Here is a 24,883-nt window from a genome sequence, read left to right as displayed (position 1 = left end):
GGAGTGTATAATAAAGAATGTTTTATTTCATTTTTTAACATTTTCATACATTAGCAAACTACCAATTGAAACAACGTTTAATTTAATATTTTTTACTAATTTAGATTCTAGTGAGTAAAGTGGGCAAATTATATTGGCTGGTTTTAGTAGGTCCTTCCACTTGACTTGACTCCGTTCTTCTATTCTGAGGCGGTAGCATTTTAGGATTTTTCATATATGCTGGAGATAATACAGAAATAGATGGCTCAGGCACTCTAGGTATTGGCAGTAACGAGTTATATTGGCACCAGTGAGGATTGATGAAAAAAACGTGCCTCTCCCCCTTTTCTTGTAGTGGCCTAAAATTTCTTAGATTAGGTTCGTCCCAGGGATCCCATAACTTTCTAAACTCTCTTATCTGTAACAAACGAAGTTTAATGGAGATCAATTCAAATAATTATAAGTATGGGAAAGTAGGTAGTAGTAACATTGATGCTGTAAATAGGATGGACGTCATCACTTTTAATTGTTATTTTATAAGCTAGCTGGAGTCAAACTCAAGGGTAATCGCCTCTTTTTCCAACATTTTCGTACCTGGTCATAGGAAGCAAACAGAGTTGTCCTTGGCACTAGCCACTTGATAACGAAGCTTTCACCTCGTGCTGTGTCCAGTCTTCCCCAATAAAGAAAGTAGTCTTCGAAGAACATTGGCAGCAGACGGGACATTGGATAGGGGCCGATGCGTGTGTGTTTCTGAGCCTCTCGTACCCTTGGAAATCCTTCAAGAACCCAGCTAAGTCTATCGTCTGGGTTGACGCCGTACTGGAATTATTTAAGAAACCGAATAATTATTGTTGGGATAAGTAAAAATTACTTAAATCTGTACGTAATAAAAATAGGAGCATTTAACCGAACGAGGAGTCTTAACTGACTTCTTGTACTTTCTTAAGTTTCGTACCCGAAGGGTTATACCGTAGGTACTGTACTGCGTATGCTGTTACCAGGCTTTTATCTCAAGAGCTCAAAAAGGTAAGGTAAAGGACAAGCAACGACTATTAAGGTAAACATTAATCGTTTTTGTTTACCCAATTTAACTAGCCCTCTTTTATATTCATAAAAAATCTTCGGCTGAGTGCCATCACTTGGTAAAAACTTTATTGTCTAAAAATAATCCCATAATTTGGTAGACAAATAAATGTATTTCTTCCTGCTCTAAATAATGTACTCACTTTGATTATATACGAAATCATTGTGACTCCATCAGAATGTCGTAGAGCTTCCTGTTGTGTCATGTACTCTGAGCGGAAGAAGGTAACCTGAAAACGAACTGTGTGTTATTTATTGTAGCTATAATATAATATTCTATCTAACATTGATGAAGCAATACAAATAAAATTGTACACAATCCAAAACGTTTGCGCCAAATCTATTTCAATAAAAACAGGTAGGTGTATTACATTAGATTTCGATTCGGTCTTCTGACATTTTTTTATAGGTCTGCCTCTTTGGTGATTAACTTTTTTTGGGTCTAGACCTTATTTATTTGGTTTATTTACATATCAGATCCATGTGTATATTAAATATCGATTGTCTTCTAATATTTTTCTAGAGATGCCTACGTCTAGCCTCCAACGCTTACCAACGAAGACATTTCCTTAGGGAACACGAAATTGTATTACGCTCAATCGTATTACACCATTTATACGTAAGTATTGAAAGTAGATCACGAAGATAGGTCAACCTTTTACGATTTTTTTGTTTTATAATATCTTACGTAAATATAGAGGTTAACTGTAAAACTGTGTATTTGAAAAGGTTTTAAAGAGAAAAAGGTTTAATATTGATTGTGGTTTTAAAAGTGTTCAATCGTAATAGACAGCTTATAGCAGTATCACTTTTGAGTGCCCGCAATAATACTTTAAGATTAAGCGGTAAGCCCTTTCAGCCAGAAAAATTCAACAAGTTTGAAAGCAGATTAACATCTTCTATACCACACAACACTCTTATGTTTAATGTTAATGTTGTTAATGTTTAGTTTAATGTTTTAAGAAAAAAATATGCTAAACCAGAAACGTAACCACAATATTAAATTGAGTCCCATAAATTCAATTTACCCCATTATTGTATAACAGTTACTTTAAATAAGATCGCCTCTACCGGAAATATTGACACGGGACACTGACAATATCTTATTGGATTTACTACCGAAAAAAGAACTTATAACCCTCGAGGGAAATCAAAATAACATCGAGTAGGCACCGCAGGATGGCTGTCCGATACAGAAAAAAATACGTTTCTTATAATAAATAGGTTACATTACTCACATAGAAAAACAAGGAAAGGCATTTGGAAATTACCCAGAGTGTCTACCCTGTTTTTACCTTTTAGTTAAATTAACAATACCCAATTTTCTCATTAAAACATAAAACCTTTGGCCACCTTTATGTTGTTTTACAGATTCCCAAAGAGCGCTTTAGAAGAAAAATAACTATAATACTTATACTATAAGTATTTTTTCTTCTCACGTCAAAGTGCATTACTAAGTTCCCAGTTAAGAAAATAGTAATAAGTCGAAAAAAGACCAATTTACGTCCAAGATTCTCATTCTCATTCATTTTAATGCAAATTTTGCAGAACATTTAATGGTATTTATCTGGTGGATGGATGGACCGAAACAATGACGTATCACAAACATTAAAGATGAATATAAAATTAATTTAAACTCATATTAGAAGTATTTGCAATAAAGATTTCTCCTTACTTGCATCTCTGCAGGATATCTCCTCTGATCTACAGTGTGGTCACTACCTTCCATCATGTCAGCTCCCCAGTGAAAATGGATTTGCGATAGGACATGCTTTTCCAAAAAAGGTCCTCCTTCCAAGTACGGACGTTCTGTCTTCCATTTTGAGGAGATTACAACTGGGAAAAAGGACTTTGTGAAGTAAAAAATCTAGATACGAACACAAAGCTTATTGATTTTTTAAAGAAGGTTGAATCAACTTTGTTACAAAAAATGAAGGCAACGAATTTTAATTAAAAGTAGGTAGTGATGACGGAGAGTTCTAGATATTAAATACCCTTTTTCGGTACTTTTACGTTAAGAGTACGAAACACAACAAACAAAAAATCCGTCTATACGTTTAAGCAACGAGTCCAAAATATCCTCATGCAATTATTGTAGGTATTCATATTTTGTACCTATAACATCCCTGTCGTCATGTAATACTAATACAGTTTAATACGATGCTCCAACATTGCTATTGTGATGTCATCATGTTTAGACAGGGGCTGACCTGAATCCTGTATGCTCACGTTGGGTAATACAAACAGTAAGCAATACATGTATTAATGGAACATTCTGGAATGTATTTGGTATTAACGTACTCGTGTACCTACTTCGTTCAATTAAGATTTGATCTTAAGCTTTCTTTCCTATCTACCTCACTTAATATTTTGCAATTCCTCATTAGCACTTTGCGAAGTAAATGAAAAAAGGTCGTTAAAACAATTTGTGAACGTGAAGGCAATCTGAAAATTGTTGCAAATTGCAGTATTCAAGCCATATACTCGCGTATAAAAATGCACTATAACTGTAATTCTTTAGCCACTCTACACCATAAAGCAACAAAATTGACAAGGAAGAAGGATTGTTAAACTTCAATCACATCTAGAGACACTTAGATGTGAGTAGCGCCACCCTACTGCCACTAAATTAATCATTCAACCGAATAATCAAGTACTGAAATTTATTAGGTACACCAATTTCTCTTGACAGTATAACACCTATAATAGAAATCCCAAAGCCTATGCCTCGCTGCCTAGCTTAAGGTCCTAATCACAAATTACCTTTAAGCTTCTTTGATAAATCAGTTGGTGGCTCTAAACAAACGCAAACTTTAGCCCTCTATATCTTGCCTATTACTTCTCATCAGTCAGCGTATCCAAGATTTAATCCGTATCCTTTCCTCACAGCCTAAATAAATGGCCGTATTATGCTAACTTGGCCCCTGCCTGCGTGCTTACTATGATTTTCTATAATAAAAAGCGAACTACCGCTCCTTGGAGCGATACCGTTCCAGGCGTGGAAACTAGATGGCGCAATCAACGGCATAGTTCGGCATCTCAATTTCACAGAAAGAGCCTTACTTTGGGTAGTGCTTAACACATATATTATGGTTGTTCCTATTGTGAGAGCAAGACCGCGCTATATAAAGTGACTTCACCGTCTCCTGTTCTCTATTGCTTCTACTATGGTGACTGGCCTGTTTTTAGAACCCGTAGTGCAGGCACTTAAATACTTGTATCTTCAGATCCTAGGTCCACGAACAGGATTGCTTGATCATACCTATTAATAATTGCGTTGTCAGGTCTCTTTTGTACGATCTTTCATAGATATTCAGGAACTTCGTATGGTTTATTACTTCAGCGGCTGGTAATGACAGGATAATTAGGTCATAGCATCTATCCTACTTTGGGATTGTTCACAAATTTTATACTTAATCGCCTCTTGATGATAAGTAGGGTATGAATAATGTTTGATCCCAGGCAAAAAATATTTGTTAAAACATAATTTAAGACCGGTATGGTGAGAGTAGGACCAGCGAACTGCGGTTTCCATACAAGGGTAAAGGGTCAGGAAAAATAAATTATTTGGGTGAGAAATAAATTCGAGTGCTCGGTGCCACAAAAAAAAAAACAAATTTATGACTGTATCCTCGATCTTTAATTTTAGCGTTAGTTGTTAGAGGCAACATTATGATCTGTAAAGTTTTATCTGTCTAGCTAAGAATGCTGTATCTCACGGTCTATGAGAAACAACCCGGAAACAGACGGAAGGACAGACAAAGAGACAGGTACCTTAGCAATAGGGTACCGTTTTACCTTTCGGAGATGCAAACGTCATACTCATAATACGCAACTTTATGTATTGTTTTTCTTTTTTATAATTTATTTAACCCGTTATTTACTCCGGTTGTGGTAATAAAAGAATATTACAGCAGGCTGTAGGTAGGCAGATGGAAGTAACGCGAGATTACATTCCCTTAAGCTCCCGTCTTCAGACTACACTCCGGTGAACTTCGAGGGTTTAACACCATTGTTTAATAAAATAACAGGCCTTACAATTTAATTTATACTTGTGACAATACACAACACATTTTAAAATGAGAGCTTAGAGAAAATAAAATAAAGTGGAAGCTTCGCTTTTGAAATTCATACCTGTGTATAATCCCAGTGGATTGTTCACAACAATATTGTTAAAGACAGAATAAATATTTTAATATCCTTAAGGATTCATTTTTTAAAGTAAAATATATATTGAGGTAATGTAATTTAATGGACACCTTTGACACTCAGCTATGAGCTAATGGACGATTACTTTCTGGTAGTTTCATAACCACTAACATTATAATCTTGAAATATTCAACGAAACTTGTACCAATAACAGTTTAACATATTATCACACAGTTGGCAAGAGCTAGCAATACAGTGCATAAAATATTCAGAGGCTGTGTTGGACATTGGGCCATGGTTGACGGAGTTGCAGTTTACCATGCAATGGAGCGCTCACGTACTGATCGCTCAAGCGTTACAGTGTAATCTGAATGGCCTAATAATATGTACACACGACCACACGTTCTGCCCTAATGTATGTGTTAGTGATTGCTCGAATTACGTGTGATTTATATGGCATTATGCAACCACGGAGTGATGCCTATGCCCAATTATTCCCCGATCGACGAGGAAAAATTTAACATCCGACCCAAAAAGAAGGGTGTTATAATTTTGTCGTGGCTGTCTGTTTCTCTGTGGCATCATAACTCTGGAAGTGGGATAAGATTATTTTTCATACTAAATGCGGACCTTCTTCGTCAAAACTCAGTCAATTTTTTTTGTGTATTGTTACACTTTCCGTACATACTTTTAGGAGCTATGTTTGTGACATAAACTTTTCTATGCCATACTCCTTACACAATCCAACAAAGGTTTGCTTCACAAAACAGTTCAATCGGAAAAGTGCTTGGACTGAAAATTTTAAAGGTTCTCCCTTTGTGCAGTAATATTTCTCTCACACAGGCAGCTATACAATAATATTGGTTTCTGTTGGCAACAAAAGCCTCGCTTGTCTGCCAGGTAAGTCCGTGGAACAGTCAATTGTGTGACGTCACACAAGGAATAAAGGCTACCTGGCTCAAGGAAACGACGGGAGTTGCTAAGCCGTGCCGGTTAAGGGGCCTACCATCAAATCTCAAAATAATATTACAGTTGTGGAAGGGAGATGCTCGATGCCGGGTAGTGTGCTATCACGCTTCCACAATTGCTATTACTTTAGGACGTAGTAATAACTAAGTGTCTAAAGAGATATAAGTATCGTAACCTGAAACTAATACAACTCGCGCGATAGTTTTTTGCATCGTCTAAATGAGCTCTAAATCCAAAGGGAAAAGTAACGTAGGGCCCATTTAGACGATTGCCAGGAATACCATGCCAGTTGCAATATTTGTGCAGCCGCGCAGCTCGGGTATCTAACGGGACATAAAATCCCAGCAGCAACCCTCACGTATTTTTATTGCATCGTCTAAATGGGTCCTTAAAACTTACTTGTGTATCCTGTATTCGTCAGCTTAACTTTGTGGGGGTACACATCAAAATTGAACCATTTGAGCTCGGGACATTTGTACGACAACGAGCCTGTTATGGAGACATCTATGGGAGATGGTAGGTGACCTTCAAATTCACTCCAGTATTGTAACCATTCGTTGGTCCCATAAGGAGGTATAGAAGGATCTTCGTTTTCTTTAACTATATTATCCTTGACATTATCTTGAACAGAAATTGCTTTTTAGGTTACATTTAAGTTTTGAAGAGTGGTTGGAAAGTCAGTGAAATTGTATCTACGTGCCTTACCCTTATGGTTAGACATCAGATCTGGATTAAGTTTATGTAGAACTTAGAATAGGCAAACTATTATTTTTCAACAGGCTTTCTTTCTATACATGTTGCAGGAACAAAAAAGTATAAGTAATCGGTGAAAGTTTACTCTATAATTAAAATACCTGTTTGAGTTGGAAGTTCCATGATTTAGATGATTAACGCTAACAATTTTGTTGAATCGAAACTCATGAACACTGAATATAATATGATTTTAAGACATGATAATTTTACTGTGTAACTGACATTGCATTTACATACAAATATTTGTTATTTTGTCGCCTTGACAATGTCACATAGTATTGTAATACGCCAAAAGTGACACATAATGTAAAAATACTTGATTGTGAATTGTTAATCATAACAATAAATATCTATCCAAAATAATGGAAGGGCGTGACAGTATTATTCCGATTATTAACTTGCCAGTTTCCCCAGACCGTGAACTGTTAGTTTGGGAGAAATGGATACAAATCAGACAAGAGGAAACGACTGGCCTGGGAAAAAAACTGCAAAGAGAACCAGTAGATCTTCTGATGAACCAACTGGACAAAGTGCGGGAGATAAAAGAACGAAAAATTGTCTTAGAACATGCTCAAGTAGAGAAAAAATACGGTGTGCGAGGGTCTTTGTGGGATCGACCGCCTAGGCTGAAACAACGTTGTTACTGTCAGCCGGTTTATGAGCTCCATAGGACTCCAGCAGAAATAGGGCGTCCAGGAGTGATCGAACATGTTGCTGTACCTACGTATGTCCTTAAAAACGAAATGGGAATGGCTGGCGAAACTCAGCGTTTGCCATTTCTCCAATTGAATGCTGATTACAATAATTATAGAGATAAACGTGAGCTAGAACTTGAGGAAAATATTAAAAAAATTGACCCTTTCAGGTAAAGTATTGTCAGTGTTAGTTATTTTAATGTATCTGTATCCAAACTTGTGTTAGCTAAAATGTCATCAGTAGTAGATACAAAATAGATGAATGAAATTACTAGAAATATTAATTTCACTTTTTTTTAGGCCAGATATTAGAAATTTGATAGTTAAAGGAACAAAACCTGGAACACCACCGCCAAAAATGCCACCAGTGCCAGAAATCGTTGTAGATGAAACGAGAGATGTTTGCGAAGGGGCTCTAAGTGGCGTCTATGCAATCAGAATAAATAAAACAGTTATTTATAAAGATATACCTGGACAAACACTGATTCACATACCAAATTTCCAAAACGACGATACTCATGAACCTTGTACAACTTGGACTTACTATTTTAATGTCCCAATGAAAAGAGCTGGTAGAGCTAAACTTTTTCTTCAAAATCTTGGAACTGTGACTATAAGATACTGCTGGAAGAAAATAAAAAGAATCATTCCATACGTTCCTGAAGAAGTTTATGAACAAGTATTCTTCTTTAACAAAAATGAAGATGTGTTATCTCCTGGACAGAGCAAAGAGATATTCTTTACATTCATATCTAACAAACCTGGAATTTACAGTGAATATTGGGAATTGAGCATGTGTAATATATCTTTTTTCGATACTATGAGTGAGAGATTAGCTTTTAATTTATATGCCGATTCAGTTGAAAATGTAGACATGATAAAACGTAAAATTGAAGTACTGAAAACTAGAATCAATAGGAAAACTATTGATAATTTGGCCACTGAGTTTGTCAATGAAATATTCGATAACGTTTTTACTGTGCCTCCTCAAATTTATCCATACAAGAAGTTCTTTTTGGAAGCAGAAATATTTGTTTTGAAAAACCCGGTGTGTTTCTACCACCAGACTGAGGTAGCGAAGATGAAAGAATATTATACGGAAATGGTTCCAGGAGAGCTTTGGGACTTATCTATAGGTACGTGGAGGGACCAGATGATGGCAAAGGAATTCGATGACAGAATGAAGTATTATGAGCTGTTGAGGAAATCCCATGCTGAGTTATTAAAACCATGGTATGAGGGAGAAGACCTTTTGAAAGAAAAGCATCGCGCTGTAAGATTGTTATTAGGGAGGTTCATTGATAACTTTGATAGAGAATATATTAGTGTGAGTGATTCATTTTCCCGCCCACAGCCACCGTTAGCCGCAGGTAGTAGTTTGCGTGCTAAGTCTAAGAGTAAAACGCTTGCAATTGACCCCTTCACCGCTCTCATGGTACGAAATATTATGTACATACGTATTTATGAACACTTCAATAATACAATTGAGATGTGTGCTGGGGTATTAAGCAGTTTAGATCTTAATAAGTGGATGGAGTTTGATTTTTGTCGGTATTTCGATTAATTATATTATGTTGCTTTATTATCCCATGTTAGTTTAATTACAATTATGATGTTTGATGTTTTTCTTTGCTTGATATCTTGAATAAAATATTATACATTCGAACAAACTCTTCATTTCTGAAACTTTATCTGTAGGGTAAAAACGGATCTTGTTACTAAAGCTTCCATGTCTGGCCTTCTGTCTGCTACATTTCATGAACTAAAAAGTTGATATTTCACAGACGATGGAACGATCAACGTTGAGTAGCAAATGAATTAAGCACATTATTATATCTCATCCTATCCTGACGCTTTATGTTCCCCGAGTTAACAATAGCCATTTGTGTTAAGCATTTCTTAGGAAAAGTTCCTCCATCCAAAGACATAGAAACTTTCCAGGCTTATGAACTTCTAAATGGTTTTAGTACTTTGGTCAATTGGTCAATAAAACTAGTTTCTTGTAAGAACAATGTATTGCTGTATCTCAGAGTTTGGATTTGACTTGTTTGACGTAAATGACGGAGTGACCCGGAGGGTGCCGCTGTGTTGGCCTGACGTTGCGTTCGATCGGTATGCTGTCAGGTCCCTCCAGTTGTCGCAGTAGTCCCAGCTGTGGACAAACAGGAACTTTATGAGTAATACGCAGATAATTATAATCCAACAGAAACACGATCACCTTCCCAAAATTTGTTTACAAGGTTATTTAACATTAGCTTATTCCTTTTTTTGTTAAATGAATGTATTTAAGTGCAAAACAGTGATTAAATGTTGATTAATGATTCCAACCCTAATAAATTTTCATAAGTTATAGAAATAAAAAAAATCACGCACTCTGAAAATATTCTGCTGTGTTTTTTAAAATGACATTATAAAGCTTATCAATTTACATTTAATCAACCAATAAAAAGCATAATATTAAATCTTATGACTCCTTTCCTTAATTAGGCTATATAAACAAATACAATAGGTTATAACCGCAGTTGATTTACAGTATAGATAGGGTTCATTTTTCCTGTTGGCCTCGCTTCCAAGCAGGGGGTTATAGCAATGTGAGTCCTTGGTATACCATAGTGAATTAGGTCAAGTGTTAATCAAAATAGTCTACTTGTATCGAGAACATTGCTCATGTTATTGCAGGACGTAAGTTAAGTTACAGCCTACAAGAAATGTAGAGCGCTATCTTTTTTCTTAATAGGCTTGGAATTAGTTCTTTTTTGTGAGCTCGTAGTACTGGGTCAAGTTATTGGAAAGTCTAGTATTTTATATTTTGTGTTTTAGTACGTTTTTGTGAATATTGACTCGTATAAGCGAAATCAAAATCATAACATATTACTTCATTTATTAGGTCCGTCGTCGAGACGAAATAAAATGTTACTACTTGTGATACTAGCTTTTGATCTGACATTAATTTAATATTCAAATGTGTCGATCTTTGATAAAGAACTGTGGTAGTAGAATTAGGATTTTTATCGGCCGTCCAATCAAGTTTTGCAACTGATATTTTGAATATTGAATAATTTAGTTTTCGATTAGAGTATATATAAAACCCATTGTTGAAATTTCAATAGTTGTAAGGCTTTGTAATTCCGTTCCTAGCACGATTGGAATTTTGTAAAAAGAATTCAATTAGGATTAGTCTATTCCAAGACGAAAATCTCAGCCAAATCAATACCAGTGGGCTTGAAAAGATGGAACTTAAAAAGGACACGACGATATCTTTTTTAAAAGCCTGGAATTCAGTAGTGGTTTTTGAGAGACAAAACTTCAATATAAACAGCTCGGTGTAGCTCATTAGGGCTGATGCCTTTTTTTTTGGTTAGGTGGGGGAATCCTCATGGACACCCACTCCCTCGGGGAATGAAATGGATAGTGTCAGATTCTTACTGACTAAACCTGAACTGCCGGGCTACGTCATCAACGTTTTTGTGTCGATGTATATCAATGCGTTGCAATACTTCATACACATTAGGGCTGGTGCCAGCCGAGTCAGTGAGATTGTCCGAAAGGGTTACCGTGGTCCCGGTGCACGATGAGCAAAGAAAAGTACATTGGTGGGTGAGGGAGGTGGATAATTAACTTAAATATTAGTTAATTTTTTACGTTCCGATTTTATTAGTAAGGAACCTAATGCTGACATCATAATTTGCTTCAGTTTGCACAAGAAAAGAGTTGTCTGTTCCTTGGGGTTTTCCTGGGATTGCTTTGTTCCGTACCTGTTCAGTGCCAATCTGCACGGGTTTCTCATATATGATCCAGGTGACGCATTCGGTGTACGGAGGTGTCGTTAACGAGCCCTTGTATGTGACGTAGTTGCCCTCTTGTAAGTCATCGCTGTCCATCCATGATAGTGATTCTGGAAAATAAAATTTATAGATGATATTTTTATAGATCGTTCGAAAGGGCTGAAAGCCGCAAAGGCTACAATACCAAAAGGGCAAACGAAGGGACATGTAGGGGTTCCAGTCAGTAAAAGTCTCACATTCCTTTCTGCACAACCTAAAGCTGGATGTTTCATCATTTGATGATTCCTAGCCAAAAAATATAAATTATTTTTTTCCTAACTACCAGTAACAAGAATAAAGTAAGCTCTAACTAAACAAAGATAAATCATGCATAAAAATATTTACAAACCTGAAGTGACCCTCACTGAATGTTCACTCTTCTTAATGAATTCAAAGCCTTCGACTAGCCTGTCGAACCTTGGGTTCGGGATGTCTACTGCTTCTAGAAGGAACCCCACAACGGCTAGACCATCCGGGTGACCGACTGCCGCTTCCATTGATTCATATTTGCTGTTATAGTGCACGAAGTGGCATTCTGCAGCGTATCTATAAAATAAATATAGAATTGAGAAAAGATTCAGTGTTTAGAATTGGCTGCATGAATAGCCGAGTGGTTGAGGTCACCACGCTGAACCCGCTATACGAGACGTGAAGCGGGTTCGACCCCGCGTTTATGTGATCCACAAATGCTTGTTTCGAGTCTCTGTGTCTTTGTGCAAGTGACTTGAATGTTTATGAAACCCCCACGATTCAAGTGTTAAATTCCTTAATGTCTCTTGTGGTGCTTAAAAAGGTAACCCCATCCTAAATAAATTAAAAAGAAACATTGGTATGATCTTTGCAAATGTGCGTTATGATGTCACTAACTTAGTTTTAGACGGATAGATGAGAAGCATTGCATTATAACGCATTTTTATCAGTTTTAATTATAATGCAGATGTCAGAAGCATTCTTCGTACTAGATTGATTGTCAGGTATTTTATCTGATAGTGAAAACACGTGTTTCGACAATACCATTTTTATTTCGACCAAAATAATTGCCATCATAATGCGGTACTTACCACACCCATTTATTTTTATTTATATGTATATTATATTTAAATATAGCATAATGGAAACAAATCTTAAAGAAATTGTTTACCAGATAATGATATAATTTAAATTCTTTCTTACGATAAGAACGTTTAAAGTGCAAGTAGAGAAATAAAGAGAGTGATTCTTAAATAGCTCCAAAGCTAGGTTTGTGAAACAAAAGGACCAAGAACATATTAGGAAAAAAAGATTTCGTGCGGCTAAAAACGCTGTTTCAACAAAAAAAAAATACCGGTCTAAGTAAGATTTGCAGACAATAATTCTACATAAAAGTAGCTCAAAAGTCTCACATACTGAAACAAATACATTTCAGCTCCTTACCCTTGTCCGTCTAATAAATGTTCGCAACCGGAGAAATCGTCAACAGACCAGTGGAAGTGCATCTGTTCAAATATGTACTCTCCGAGGAGAGGCCCGCCGCGCAGGATCGGTCGGACTTCAGATTCAAATGTGAAGTATGCTGGAACAAAAGGCTTGAGTTACTTCAGTATAGACAGTTCTACCTTTAGATAGAGATCGTTTGGCGTGACGAAGCAATCTTTAGATATGTCATAATAGATTTCACTTTAGATATGTAAAACAATGTAACATCTATCGTTCCAGAAAAGAAAATAAAGTAAAAACTAAATATCATTTTTAATGCTGGAAACTGAAACATGAATTAACAGTTACATATTTAAGGAGTCACGTTTCAGCTTCCTGAGATAAAATGACAAAATCTTCGCTTACGACATATTAGTGGGAAATATTTCATTTTCCGTACGAGATTGAAACTAAATAACGCATTATTAAACGTAATGCTCTCACAACCTTCACTAAATTAATATTTGCGTACAATTATGATTATAGTCAGATTGTATCGCAGTAATATTCTGTTACGCACGCAATCATCTGAAACGGTAGACATTTGCTTTCAACTTGAACTCAAAACCATTTCATAATTACTTATTCAAGAGCTTTCTGTTGAGAGAGATTATTAAAGCAATTATCATAATTAACTTATTCAATTGCCCTGTGAACGTAGTACTCGTAATAATCTAATGAGATGGTGTTTCTTTGGAAAAGTTGACATTAAACGGTTGCCAGGTACAAGGGGCTTTGCGTGATGAATTGCAACGCATTGCCACTGTCCGGCCAAAACGCGGGAGATGTTGCATGGCGGTTTAGGTTAAGTCAGTAAGAGTCTGACACTATTCAATTCCTACCCCGAGGAGGTGGGTGACCATGCATATTCCCCGGACCTGACCGACCTGACCGTGTAATATTTTCCATCTTTCTTTATCTTTTTTACTTCCTCAAATGTTTTCCTTCCTCCGATTTATGTAATCCCTTAATGGTCTTCCTTTTTGAGCATCTAATGTCCTTTTATTATATTAGTCATCAATAAATCGTGCCGAACATATCATGTCCCTTATTCTTTTCTCCATTTCTTTAACCAAAGCGTGTAGTGTCAGACTCTGACACTAAACGTGAATTGCCGTGTAACTTTTAAATCAATTCACCATGCACCGAAGATTCTCTATTTTTGGCCGCATTGACCCAGTCCATGCGGTAAGCGTTTAGATTGTCCCAACACCGCTTCTTGGTCTCTATGCACTCTCATAATGAATCCGTACTTTGTAATATAAAACATAATACAAAGTCATTTGATTATCTCCTAGCCTCCGATACAGTCAGTATTTACACTTCATATCTTATCTTAGATAATGTTGTATATTTTACAGATTTTTATTCTATAATGAAAAGCACGTGGTTTGCTTATCAAATGGCTTCCTTATATCAATGGTTTTATTATTATCTTCAGTTTTATCTTTGGTGTTATATTGAAAGGTATTTTTATGGTGTGTTTTAAGTGTATGATGTATATTTTTGTGTACGTATCAGACAGGATTTAAGGTTATGAATTATGTCACCTCATAAAATTTGGTATATCAGTTTACTGAGAATTTAGAGTGTCTTAAGTTTCACTGACGCACAGCCCTTATGTAAATATTTTACTGAGAAATTCGTGAAATTTTAGCAAGACTTAGCCAAAACAACATGTTATGACTAGACCTCATTATTCAATAGGTAACAATGTGAGTTGTAATTACGTCTTAATATTTGCTACATTGAGTTTAATTAGTCGTAATAATATCTAAGGAACTTACATTGGCACATTTAGTAATAAGAGTAAAAATACATAACATGAGGTAATTAAAAACCGGTCAAGTGTGAGTTGGACTTTTGATCTCGGGGTTCTTTACAAATAGGCTAATTCTGTAGTTATAGAAGCGACGGATAAATATCCTTCAGGATATTTAAATTACAAATGTCTAGTTATACACGGTTTTTGAGATACAGCCTGGTTTTTGACAGGAGAACAGGCGGATAGACTATTTGATTGAAGGTCCCTTGAAACATCGTATATTAAAGATATAATTTATAGGAATAGGCCAATCTACTATTTTATCCTTTCGTCCGTCTAAACATACAAATTCAAAGATCTTAATAGTTCGACACGTACTTACAACATGTTATTATGTATTCATGTTCTTATTATGTTCACAAAAACATTTTATATGTTACCAATACATCATCATTTATCTCGTGACGTGACAATCTTAAGTAATATCGATAGCACTGGATTATTTCGGATTTGATAACGTTATTTGTGAAACTATGCAACGCGTCAAATAAAAACTGAGAAAAAGTTTAAAAATATAAAGATTTATTGGTACAATTATTGATCGCATATTTTTGATGTATGAAAAAATATATAAATTTATTTATAACGTCATATGAATTAAACCTTGATGAGCATACGAAACTGAATTGGTACACTCTTTGGTAGAGAGAGAGAGAGAGAGAGAAAGAGTATGCGCTATTATATTAAAACTATTTTATTTTCATAAAATTATTAGGTTATGCGATCGTGAGGTTGTATGGTCCACTATTCGCGACGTGTCATGTCGCGCGTTCGATTCAAAATACAAGACTCAAGATACGTGATAGATCACCGTCTACAATCACACATAAGTTTGTAATATAACAGAATTTTAGTGTAGTCAGAATTGAGAGAAGAGAATTGAGGAAACAAATCCAACTGTTTGCAATTCGTCAGTAAATCGCTATCGTTTGTTTCCATTATGTCTACAGCGAGTTCTAAACAATTAAAACTTGGGGTTCCGTAAAAATATGCATATGAAAAATAAATTTTCGGAAAACAGTTTTTTACCCATTCAATTTCACTTTTATTTTCAGTTAAAAGGGCAACTGGTATAAGATATTTGCGCGCCTGGTGGTAGACGTAGACGGTCTGAATGCGGAGGCTTCTAAGTAGGTAATAGAGTTTTTTTACCATTCGTGTACAGTACTCAAAAAAACACAACCTCGTTCTTTAGTATATTTTACCGTCAAAACTGGAACACTACTACCAACATTTGTTTGCGCTCAGTGTTTAAAAACCAAGATATAGCTTAACCTTAGCGTACCGCCTTAACTTTAATACTTACAAGTTTCAGATATACAATATAGAATTACTAATTCTACTTACTAATTCTACTTACAAGTCATAAACAAAGAAAATATAGTGTTTTGTTACTCATATTCTCAAACACATGTTTTTGACGACATTTAGTTGGCATTATTTGAAAAAGTCTGAGTCTGATCTTGGGCCTTGTATATGTGAAATAAATAAATTATAAAATTTGCATCATCTCTTTGAACTTTTTCGAGAGAGTATTTTTATATCGAGTATTTTGCCACACTCGACCACTGCTTGTTGCTATAGGCGATTAGAGAAAAGATCGTAATGGCGGTCTATACTCGTACTTTCCGTAGTGGTTTCTGGGTTAAAAAACAACACTTTTTTTTCAATTTTCTGCTGTAAGAGTTGTAATTTGTTTAATTAAATTTAGTATTTCATGTTGATCGGAATTATTATTAATTTGTTTGATTTTGGTTTATATTTCTGAGTTAAACTGAAATGTTACTTGTCTATTTAAGTTCTCCTTTAAAAAACATATTTTTTTTTATTTGGATAAAGGAAATCTAATCGTTCATCTGATCAAGACATTGCATTTAAGATAAATTTAAATTCCGTTGCAAATTCTGACGCAATTGGGAAAAATATATCTAAAAATGGAAACTACACAAGAATGACTAACACGAAATTGAGACAGGTATAAGAACAAAATAATCTTGTTTTTCCCCCGATTACATAGACAAAGACTGCGACTCACTCAGATATAGATAAAGCAAAACGTATCTTCATATCTTCCAACCATGCATCATCAGGTTTAATTCAATAAATTTAAGTTATGGCTAACTTAGAAAAAAACGAATAAGAAATCAAGATCGCCTCTGAAGTCAAAATTAACAAATTGCACACCTAGAAGATAGCATAGAAGAAGAAAGTTATAGGATATCAAAAACCCTTTTTGCCAAAGTAGTTTGAAAAGAAATCATGGAGGGAAAATAGGGAAAACCAATCATCATTGGCCTAGCCTTTTCCCAACTATGTTGGGGTCGGCTACCAGTCCAACCGGTTTCAGCTAAGTACCAGTGTTTTACAAGGAGCGACTGCCTATCTGACCTCCTCAACCCAGTTACCTGGGCAACACGATACCCCTTGGTTAGACTGGCTGTCAGACTTTTTCAAGCATCTGACTACCTGTAACGACTGTCAAAGATGTAGGAATAACAGCCGGGACCCACAATTTAACGTGCCGTCCGAAACACGGAGGAACTCGTTATGACAAAGAGGGTCACCCATCTACGGACCAACCGCGTCAAGCATAGCTTAACCTGTGATCGAATCACTTATGCGGTTATAGCTTAGCCATCAAATGCATAGAAAACAAATGCCATCGAAAGTTTCTCCAGCTTGTGTCTACATTACCATTAGCCATGTACACAAAATAAACTTTCTTATAACATCTCGTAGTTCGATAAAGCGATGCCAAGGATTAGGCACCTCTATTTCCTGACCGAAAGTGTAATATATTATCATATATATCGTAAACAGAGTCGTTTCCTCACGATATCGGCTCCGGCCGTCTTTTGTTCCGCTTTCCGCATCGTTCTACGCAATTTCCGCAAATTACTCTACACTACCTCTGTACACATAAAAGGAACAATTCAAACAGAACAGATTTCCACTGAATAGGAGAACGTTAATTAAAGTCAAACAAGGTGCAGATAATTATGTTTATAGCTAAACTTCATTCTGCGAAGTTCCAGGCAATGATAAGTTCGACTTCTTATTGGCAAAAATCGGAATTGTGTGTCTGAATTCCCATTGCCACGATTATAATGAACCTTATTAAGGCCTGAACAGGAGCACCTAAATTATTCATTTCTCTTTATTTCTATTAATAATTTCATGCACTTAAAAAGGTTGATGTTGTATGTGCTTAGGAGATCCTTATCATCATTTAAGTAAGCTAGCTATTTAGTTAGTTAGTCTACCTATTATAGCTTAAAAGGCAGTCTAGTTATAATATTACAGAGTTCCTCGACTGTTTATATCAAGTTCTAAAAAGCGTTGCAACTCACCTGTGGAACCATTGTTGAGGAGTATGCCATTGACTTCGTTATCCCAGTAACCTTGGAATGACAGTGGATCTAGGGATGACCATTGCGGGCACCGACTTAGAGAAATTGCGATGGGTGACTGCGATGGCCTTAGGCGCGATATTTGCTCGGCTGTAAATAAAAACGATTCAGTATTATTTTTTGGCCTTGAAGATTAGTTTGTTCGAGCACTTACGCTATTGAACTACTCTCAAGTCAAAGTCAAAATAAATACTAAGTAGAAAAAACTTCAAATGTAGTAAGATGCTTGTCCTGAGTCCTTGGTATGTGACTTGAATATTTGAGAAACCACCGCTCTACAAGGATTATATTAATTCTTAGTGCGGGAGTTTTATATGGTAACATTGACTAGGCCTTGCGAATTGTTCCTAATTGTTTTTTTTTTAAGCTCTGAGGAATGCAACATTCAGAAAGTGTTCTTTTTGCGATGAATTTCATTAATTGTCAATATACATACAAAAACAGTATTATCACAGAAAAGATAATAATAATTATGTGTTATATAATAAGTAAAACATTAACAACTGTCAAGGCTAAAATTCCCATATCTTTGTATGGACGTAAGATGGAGAAGGGAGATTAAAAATATGTGGATAAGACAAAAAAAAATAGCTAACCAGGAAAAGAGTTAACAACTTAGTGTAATTAAAATATACTTTCACAAAATCGGTGGTCAGTAAAAAAACTGCCCAAAAATGAAATTGCTAGAAAGTGAACGAAACTGAGGAGCAAAATGGGTTCCAATTTGACTAGGACCCACAATCTGGAGAAAAACAAGGAAGTAAATATTATTCATCAGTATTTCCGAAAGTACGGTCAAATAAATCCCAAATCTGTGTAATAAGTCCGTGGAACCAGTGTTCCATATCAGCGCGATGCTACAATTCACTGAAATGAGGGCTCGTTTATCACAGCCTTTTGTGTAACTGTACAACTGAGGTTTTTCTACAAACTAAATACCCCGAAGCATTTACAATATGAATTTTATGCTGACGTTATCGTTTCATGTTTGTTTAGGTCATGGAGAGTGGAAAAAATATACGTTCATATATTGATATTGTTGGTATTCAACGAAAAGATTATGAAAATTTCGCAGAATTTTCATTAATTTCAATAGGTATACGCATAAATCTCTGAAGTCAAGAAATTCTTGAAATCGGAAAAGGGGTAATTTAAAAAAAATCCACAGCTTTTGACTATTTTTAGCTTCTACTGGAATAAGCAAACTAGCCAACACTGCCATATCTTCCAATAAGCGTGTACACATATACGCCCACAAACCGCAAATCTAATTTAACATCCTGACCTAATTATGGTGACTCTCAACGGACTCCACCAATTACGCTGGATCATATTATAGTTCACAGGTATGTGCACTAATTAAGTCTCCAGTCTTTGACTACATGGATAGCCGATTGGTAAAGGTTATTACTTCGAACCCATGATGCGCGATACCCAATGAAAAAGGATTAGTGAGGGAGTCGTTTTCGGAAACGTGACAACGCACCTTCCTTAGTTGCAGATTTACTTCTAAAGGCTATAGTTGACGGGCCCACATGATAGAGACAATTAGAAAGCGTTCTAATTGTTTCTTTAGCTCGGTAGCTCTATTGCGGTTCACTGTTGGGAATTATGCCTGAGTTGTCAAGTTGCCACATAATTGCCGACGTATCTGATGCAAAAACTACCACTATATCCTTTTACCATGACTTTACCAATCTTTTGAAATATTTCTTTTAAACAAAAAATATTTTGACAGATTTATAGAGTCCATTTACTCTAGAATGTGTTTCAGATATCACGGAAATTAATTCCATATTTTTTATTATTGCATAATTCATAGACAGAGATTATCCACAGCTAATCCATTTAACATTTTGACAACTTAAGTCCTAGTTTCGATAAGTATCGGCTAGATAGTGACGTCACATAGATACTCCCGAGTTAAGATAAGACCTTTGTAATAGGCAATAGTATTTGTTTATTATCAAGAACATTCGATGGCAACAAGAAAATGACGTAGTAGGAAATTTCAGTATACTAGGTGGCTAGGAGCAAATAAAAATATGCGTAAGGTATTATAAGAAAGTTTAACAAGTTGACTTGCCACTGTTTGCAATAAAACCGGAAATCTAACTAAAACTAGACTAATTTCAAACATTTTTAGATCTGTTGAATGTTTGTCCTAATCCGGAATAAATCAGCTGTAGGCTGGCCAAAACACTGATTCTCAACAATGTTAAAGTGAAACAATATGTATTAGCTAATGTGAAAACTTCTTATTTTTTTTACTGTTCGCTCGCTCATTAATTTCACCCTTATATCAAAGAAGGGTTTCACAAAAAATCAAGTCTTATACAAGAGAAACCCAGACTTAGAACAAGCTTTCGTGGACCTCACAAATGCTTTTCGTAAACGGGGATCGAACTCAAGACATCTTGCAATCAATGGGTTTGGCATAGTGAGAACTGTGCTATCCGTGTTGTTTAATTAGTAGAATTCTAATCATTATTGACAGACTGACAAACTATGTTTAACGACTAAGTTCTACATATTATCAGTTACATACACGAGATTGAAGGCTTTACGCACTTGAAGTCGTGTCGTGTCGTATAATATGAAATAGGATTGCGTTCTAGTACGCCGATAGGTAACACAATCATGGTTGTTGCTATGGCAAATACTTAATATTAATAAATTAATAAAAAATAGCAAATAAATTTACATTAATTTTAATATTTCAATTAATCGATATTAATCCTTTTTAGTTTTAAATTGTTTGTTAGGTCAAAGTCACTTTACATCGATAAATTAAAAAAACACACCTAATACTTTTAAACCACTAATGCCTGTAGTTCTAGAATCTAATCTATTAAAAGAATGTGGTTATCTCGCCTATTGTAAGTAACGCTTAGTTAGCGGCCAATAGAAAAAAATGTAGTCGTGATAAGAGTAGTACCTAAGTATATTTTTTCATTGTAGGTGTTTGCCCATAATAAAGCTACATCATCAGATAAACGCAAACCGGATTAAATGAGTTTTGCAAGCCAACACATTCATCATTACGACTGGTCTGCATGATCAGCTCTTCCTAGCCTGGTTACATTTCCGATCATCAATAAATGTATGGAAATGACATTTCATTTTGATAAGTTTGTTTGCGACTTTGACCTCTAATATCCAAATACTTGAGTGTTTTCTATACCTAGTCAAAATGATTGTGGAAATATCATTTTAATAGAAGTGCAAGTAATTATGAAAGCAATATATGCAATAATTTGGGTTGTCTTAAAGGGTTACTTAAGGTAAGTAGCCCCGGTATACGAAGGATGTTACAAAGGAAGAAACATGGATGGGTGAGTAAAAGTCTTGCACTCCCTTCCGTTTAACTCAAAGCGGAAGGAGTAATTTGCTGATGGGTATCCTCTTGATTGCAGTATGAAGTCATTAAAGATAGTAACTATCGTGAGAATGATACATGATTAAATGATGCAACGTTTACTAACGTGTATTTATCGGGATTGCCCGACTAGTTTCGGATCCAACCGGAGTCCTTAATCATGAGCTGACGCGGCGGGGTCGCGAGTTCGACTCAAATTCCGGTAAATACGCATGGGTAAACCGTTGCATCATTTAATAAAGTCACTAATTTAATGATGTGCACATCTCTCTGCTCTTTCAAACACAATTTTACATTACATTATGTAGGTTCGAAAACTTAACATGAAAAAAAAACAATGTTAAAAGTAAACACAGAATAGTCAACCTCCAATAGGTATATTTATCGCTGTGTTACGTTAATATTATCTGTTTACTTATCTCTCAGTTATTGACCCCTCCCTTTACATTTTTGCCCAAACGTAAGTAAAAAAGTTTAGGAATAATAAAGATAAACAAGTATGAAAAGATCCGTATATTATTATTAATAATAAATATAATCATTCATTCATTCATGTTACTAGGGGACGCAGTCTGCCGTTACAAAAGCTCAAATCTTTCTCATATTTGGGTTATCACATCCAAAATTAGTAATTCCGAACACATTCTGTTTCTACTATATCTTGATTACAATTAGTATAATTAACGTGACGTAATGTTGCTTGATACAACATGCTTGTATTTAATAGATGTCGCTAAGCAACAACGAATTTACGTTTAAAAGGAATTGTTTTATCTAAAGATAGAGATAATTACCGTATTACATAAAGCTGTAATTATTGACATTTACTAATTACGTTTTCAAAGTATTAATAACGAGAAAATTAAAAAAGAAGCACACATCCACACACGAAAATAAAGTTGATCTAGTAAATAAAATTAACTAAATTGGTTATGAACTAATTTATATTGGTAATAGATATCCAAGGTCTAGATAAAAAAAAATATTTCCGACTTTATTTTTATATACCAAACAAGTTTTAATTAACACTTGAGGTCAAGGTTAGACTACAGTAACCTCATATTTCTGTCAAAAAATCCAATGTCCACGATTAAAAAATTATCAGCTGATCGTAACGAAATCACAAAAACGATAAAATACAACATTTAATACATTACCATCTGTCGCAGTTTCGTTTGGTTTAACGCTTGTAACACAGCTCACTATTCTGTTATCCATTTTATTTGTCTTTAAGGGAAATAAATCAATCGTTATCTTAACAATACGTGCACAGCATAGTCTGAATTGAAATTATGTGATCAACGAAAACAATTCGATTTCAAATCATTCTGGGTCTGATTAGATACGATCCTATCTTGTTTTTGACGGCCAACCTGACAACGTCATTATGTAAATGAAAGGATTAACAATTGAGGAGTTTCACTTGTAAAATATTGATTTGGAGAATCCGAGTGTACTGGCTTGTGATGTTCAGATATCGGTGAAGCTGCAGATGAATTTGCATTGTTTGACTTTGGTTTATAAGCTCTCACTTTAAATCTTTCGCTGTCTTATATCATCTAGATTTAAATAATTATTATAAAGTTTATAATTATTAAATGAAGCAACGGTTTACTTACGCATCATTGGACTCCTCTTTAGTCCAAAACTAATCGGCAAATCCGATAAATACGCGTCAGTTAACCGTTGCAACGTTTAATAATGAATCATCCCTCAGTATAGTTACTATAAAAATTAAGTTTTGAAGATAAAATTTATAAAGTTTCTAAAGTTTGGTAGAGAACCAAACAACTCTCAATTACTATTGCACAGTTGTGTGACGTGGAAAATATAAATTCCACCACTACGCCAAGCGCTACAGGTTTGATCCTTTCATGCTAAAAACATTTGCACATGACTAGATGATTTGTTAAAACTCCCGATACAAAATTGTATGGACACATGGATATTATTACAGTTAAAAGTCTAAGAAAAGAAGTTCCAGTCATATGAAACTAGGTCATGATGAGGTAGAGCACACACAAGCGACCTATCAATATAATTGCGGTGTGTGCTGACAAGAATGTAGGTCTCATGTTAATAATAGAGGGTAAAGTATACGGCAACACAAACAAACGCAATGATAAAGAAAACCGATCGATAAATAAAAACCGGTTTAATGGGAGTCATACTTGCAACACTGGAATTTTGTACAAAGAGGCCTAAAACAAAATTTTGCAAAAGAAATTGGAAATCGAATCTATGATTGTAGATTTACCCTATTTTTTATTGTTATAGCGACAGTAAAAAGAAATCATCGAATCCATACAGTAATCATAATATATTTAAACCTTCTAGCTATACTGATTTTGGTGACTGTAGACAGCCGTACGCACAGACCTTTACGACACTTAAAAAAGGACGAGAAAAATGGCTGAAGAGTCCTTTCCTGTTAGCAATGAATCAGATATTTGGCAAATGACATCAGATATAAATAGGAGATTACATATTTTGGTTACAATTACTTTATATCATTACTGATTAAAAAAAAACAATAAACGCATTCTACAAACATAAACGTTATGAACACAAACACACTAAAACAACACCTGTTGAAAAATATTTGTTTCGTTCTCAACCAAACGAATATAGAAGTTGAAAACACAACAATGGCTTAAAGAAAATATTCGAAAAATAAATACTCACACGCGGACAATTTTGAGCTCATTTTTTCTTGTTTTTTTCTCCACGTCTCCACTTATACTATAGTATCTTAATATAATCGGCGAGATAGTTTGCCGATCATCCGTCAAACTGATACGGTTCGGTTTAGCCAGTCGACACTATCTGAAAGATAACTAACTGGCCCTTCGGCTTCCATTTCAGTTCCGCCACTTTCATAACTATAGATTAAGGTTTGGTCTCACTAAACATCTTCTTTTTTTAAATTCTTTTGTATTAAAAACTTTTTAGATTATTTTGATGATAGTCCGTCATTAGACGGATTTTTTATGCTTTGGAGATTGTGTTAGATCATAACTATGAAAAAAAAAATTGTTGAAAAATTTGCAGTTTGACGATTGATGTAATTAAATGGTTGTCTATATCCGAATACAGTTATAATAATGAAAGTATCTTTCTTGATTCAGCGATTTTTTCAGGGCGTAAGTAAATACGAAAAGCATTTGACTTACTGAATTTAAATTGTACCTACAGGAAAGTGATGAAGGCGATAAAGGGAAAAGGTGATGAAATGAATATTAAAGTTACATAATATTAGACATAATTTTCTAGTAGGTATTTAGAAGCTCTAGTGGGAAAAAATTGGTACGCGGGAATGAACCAAATTTTCGGAACATCAAAATTCCCTAAAAAGGGAC

At 35.1% G+C, this 24,883-nt stretch overlaps 3 protein-coding genes across 5 annotated transcripts; 1 reads left to right on the top strand and 2 right to left on the bottom strand.

Moving 5' to 3' along the window:
- Positions 1 to 76: 76 nt before the first annotated feature.
- Positions 77 to 7,168, bottom strand: LOC113500518 (carbonic anhydrase 1-like). Of its 2 annotated transcripts, none has more exons than XM_026881347.1 (6): positions 7,038 to 7,168; positions 6,583 to 6,804; positions 2,741 to 2,901; positions 1,209 to 1,295; positions 574 to 801; positions 77 to 397 (listed from the first exon to the last, which is right to left on the bottom strand). In XM_026881347.1, the coding sequence occupies exons 1-6, from the start codon at positions 7,057 to 7,059 to the stop codon at positions 101 to 103; spliced, it is 1,017 nt and encodes a 338-aa protein (XP_026737148.1). In that variant the 5' UTR covers positions 7,060 to 7,168; the 3' UTR covers positions 77 to 100. The 2 variants fall into 2 exon arrangements, with proteins under 2 accessions (XP_026737148.1, XP_026737149.1); XM_026881348.1 differs by lacking the exon at positions 7,038 to 7,168 and adding an exon at positions 6,889 to 7,000.
- A 34-nt stretch (positions 7,169 to 7,202) lies between these two features.
- LOC113500517 (MYCBP-associated protein-like) lies at positions 7,203 to 9,576 on the top strand. The gene is made up of 2 exons (XM_026881346.1): positions 7,203 to 7,801; positions 7,932 to 9,576. Exons 1-2 carry the CDS (start codon positions 7,299 to 7,301, stop codon positions 9,193 to 9,195), a joined length of 1,767 nt encoding a protein of 588 aa, XP_026737147.1. The 5' UTR covers positions 7,203 to 7,298; the 3' UTR covers positions 9,196 to 9,576.
- A 55-nt stretch (positions 9,577 to 9,631) lies between these two features.
- Positions 9,632 to 24,315, bottom strand: LOC113500519 (carbonic anhydrase 1). 2 transcript variants are annotated; one of them, XM_026881350.1, is made up of 6 exons: positions 24,210 to 24,315; positions 18,086 to 18,235; positions 12,869 to 13,007; positions 11,805 to 12,001; positions 11,387 to 11,526; positions 9,632 to 9,783 (listed from the first exon to the last, which is right to left on the bottom strand). In XM_026881350.1, exons 1-6 carry the CDS (start codon positions 24,229 to 24,231, stop codon positions 9,658 to 9,660), a joined length of 774 nt encoding a protein of 257 aa, XP_026737151.1. In that variant the 5' UTR covers positions 24,232 to 24,315; the 3' UTR covers positions 9,632 to 9,657. The 2 variants fall into 2 exon arrangements, with proteins under 2 accessions (XP_026737151.1, XP_026737150.1); XM_026881349.1 differs by lacking the exon at positions 24,210 to 24,315 and adding an exon at positions 22,682 to 22,819.
- Positions 24,316 to 24,883: the final 568 nt, after the last annotated feature.

Source organism: Trichoplusia ni, chromosome 14, assembly GCF_003590095.1.
Source record: "Trichoplusia ni isolate ovarian cell line Hi5 chromosome 14, tn1, whole genome shotgun sequence".
Classification (NCBI taxonomy): Eukaryota; Metazoa; Arthropoda; class Insecta; order Lepidoptera; family Noctuidae; genus Trichoplusia; species Trichoplusia ni.
Note: the sequence above shows the minus strand (reverse complement) of the source record. Positions and strands in the feature narration are given on the sequence as shown.

Excerpts from the sequence above, each read along its gene's own strand:
- LOC113500519 (XM_026881349.1), bottom strand. The coding sequence starts at position 22,742 with ATGGATAACAGAATAGTGAGCTGTGTTACAAGCGTTAAACCAAACGAA. Across the intron at positions 13,008-18,085 it reads CCTCAACAATGGTTCCACAG|CATACTTCACATTTGAATCT; the intron begins GTGAGTTGCAAC and ends CTTTTGTTCCAG. Across the intron at positions 11,527-11,804 it reads TTCAGTGAGGGTCACTTCAG|AATCACTATCATGGATGGAC; the intron begins GTTTGTAAATAT and ends TTTATTTTCCAG.
- LOC113500517 (XM_026881346.1), top strand. The coding sequence starts at position 7,299 with ATGGAAGGGCGTGACAGTATTATTCCGATTATTAACTTGCCAGTTTCC. Across the intron at positions 7,802-7,931 it reads AAAAAAATTGACCCTTTCAG|GCCAGATATTAGAAATTTGA; the intron begins GTAAAGTATTGT and ends ACTTTTTTTTAG.
- LOC113500518 (XM_026881347.1), bottom strand. The coding sequence starts at position 7,059 with ATGGAACTTCCAACTCAAACAG. Across the intron at positions 6,805-7,037 it reads GGAACTTCCAACTCAAACAG|ATAATGTCAAGGATAATATA; the intron begins GTATTTTAATTA and ends TTTCTGTTCAAG. Across the intron at positions 802-1,208 it reads TGATTTCGTATATAATCAAA|TACGGCGTCAACCCAGACGA; the intron begins GTGAGTACATTA and ends AAATAATTCCAG.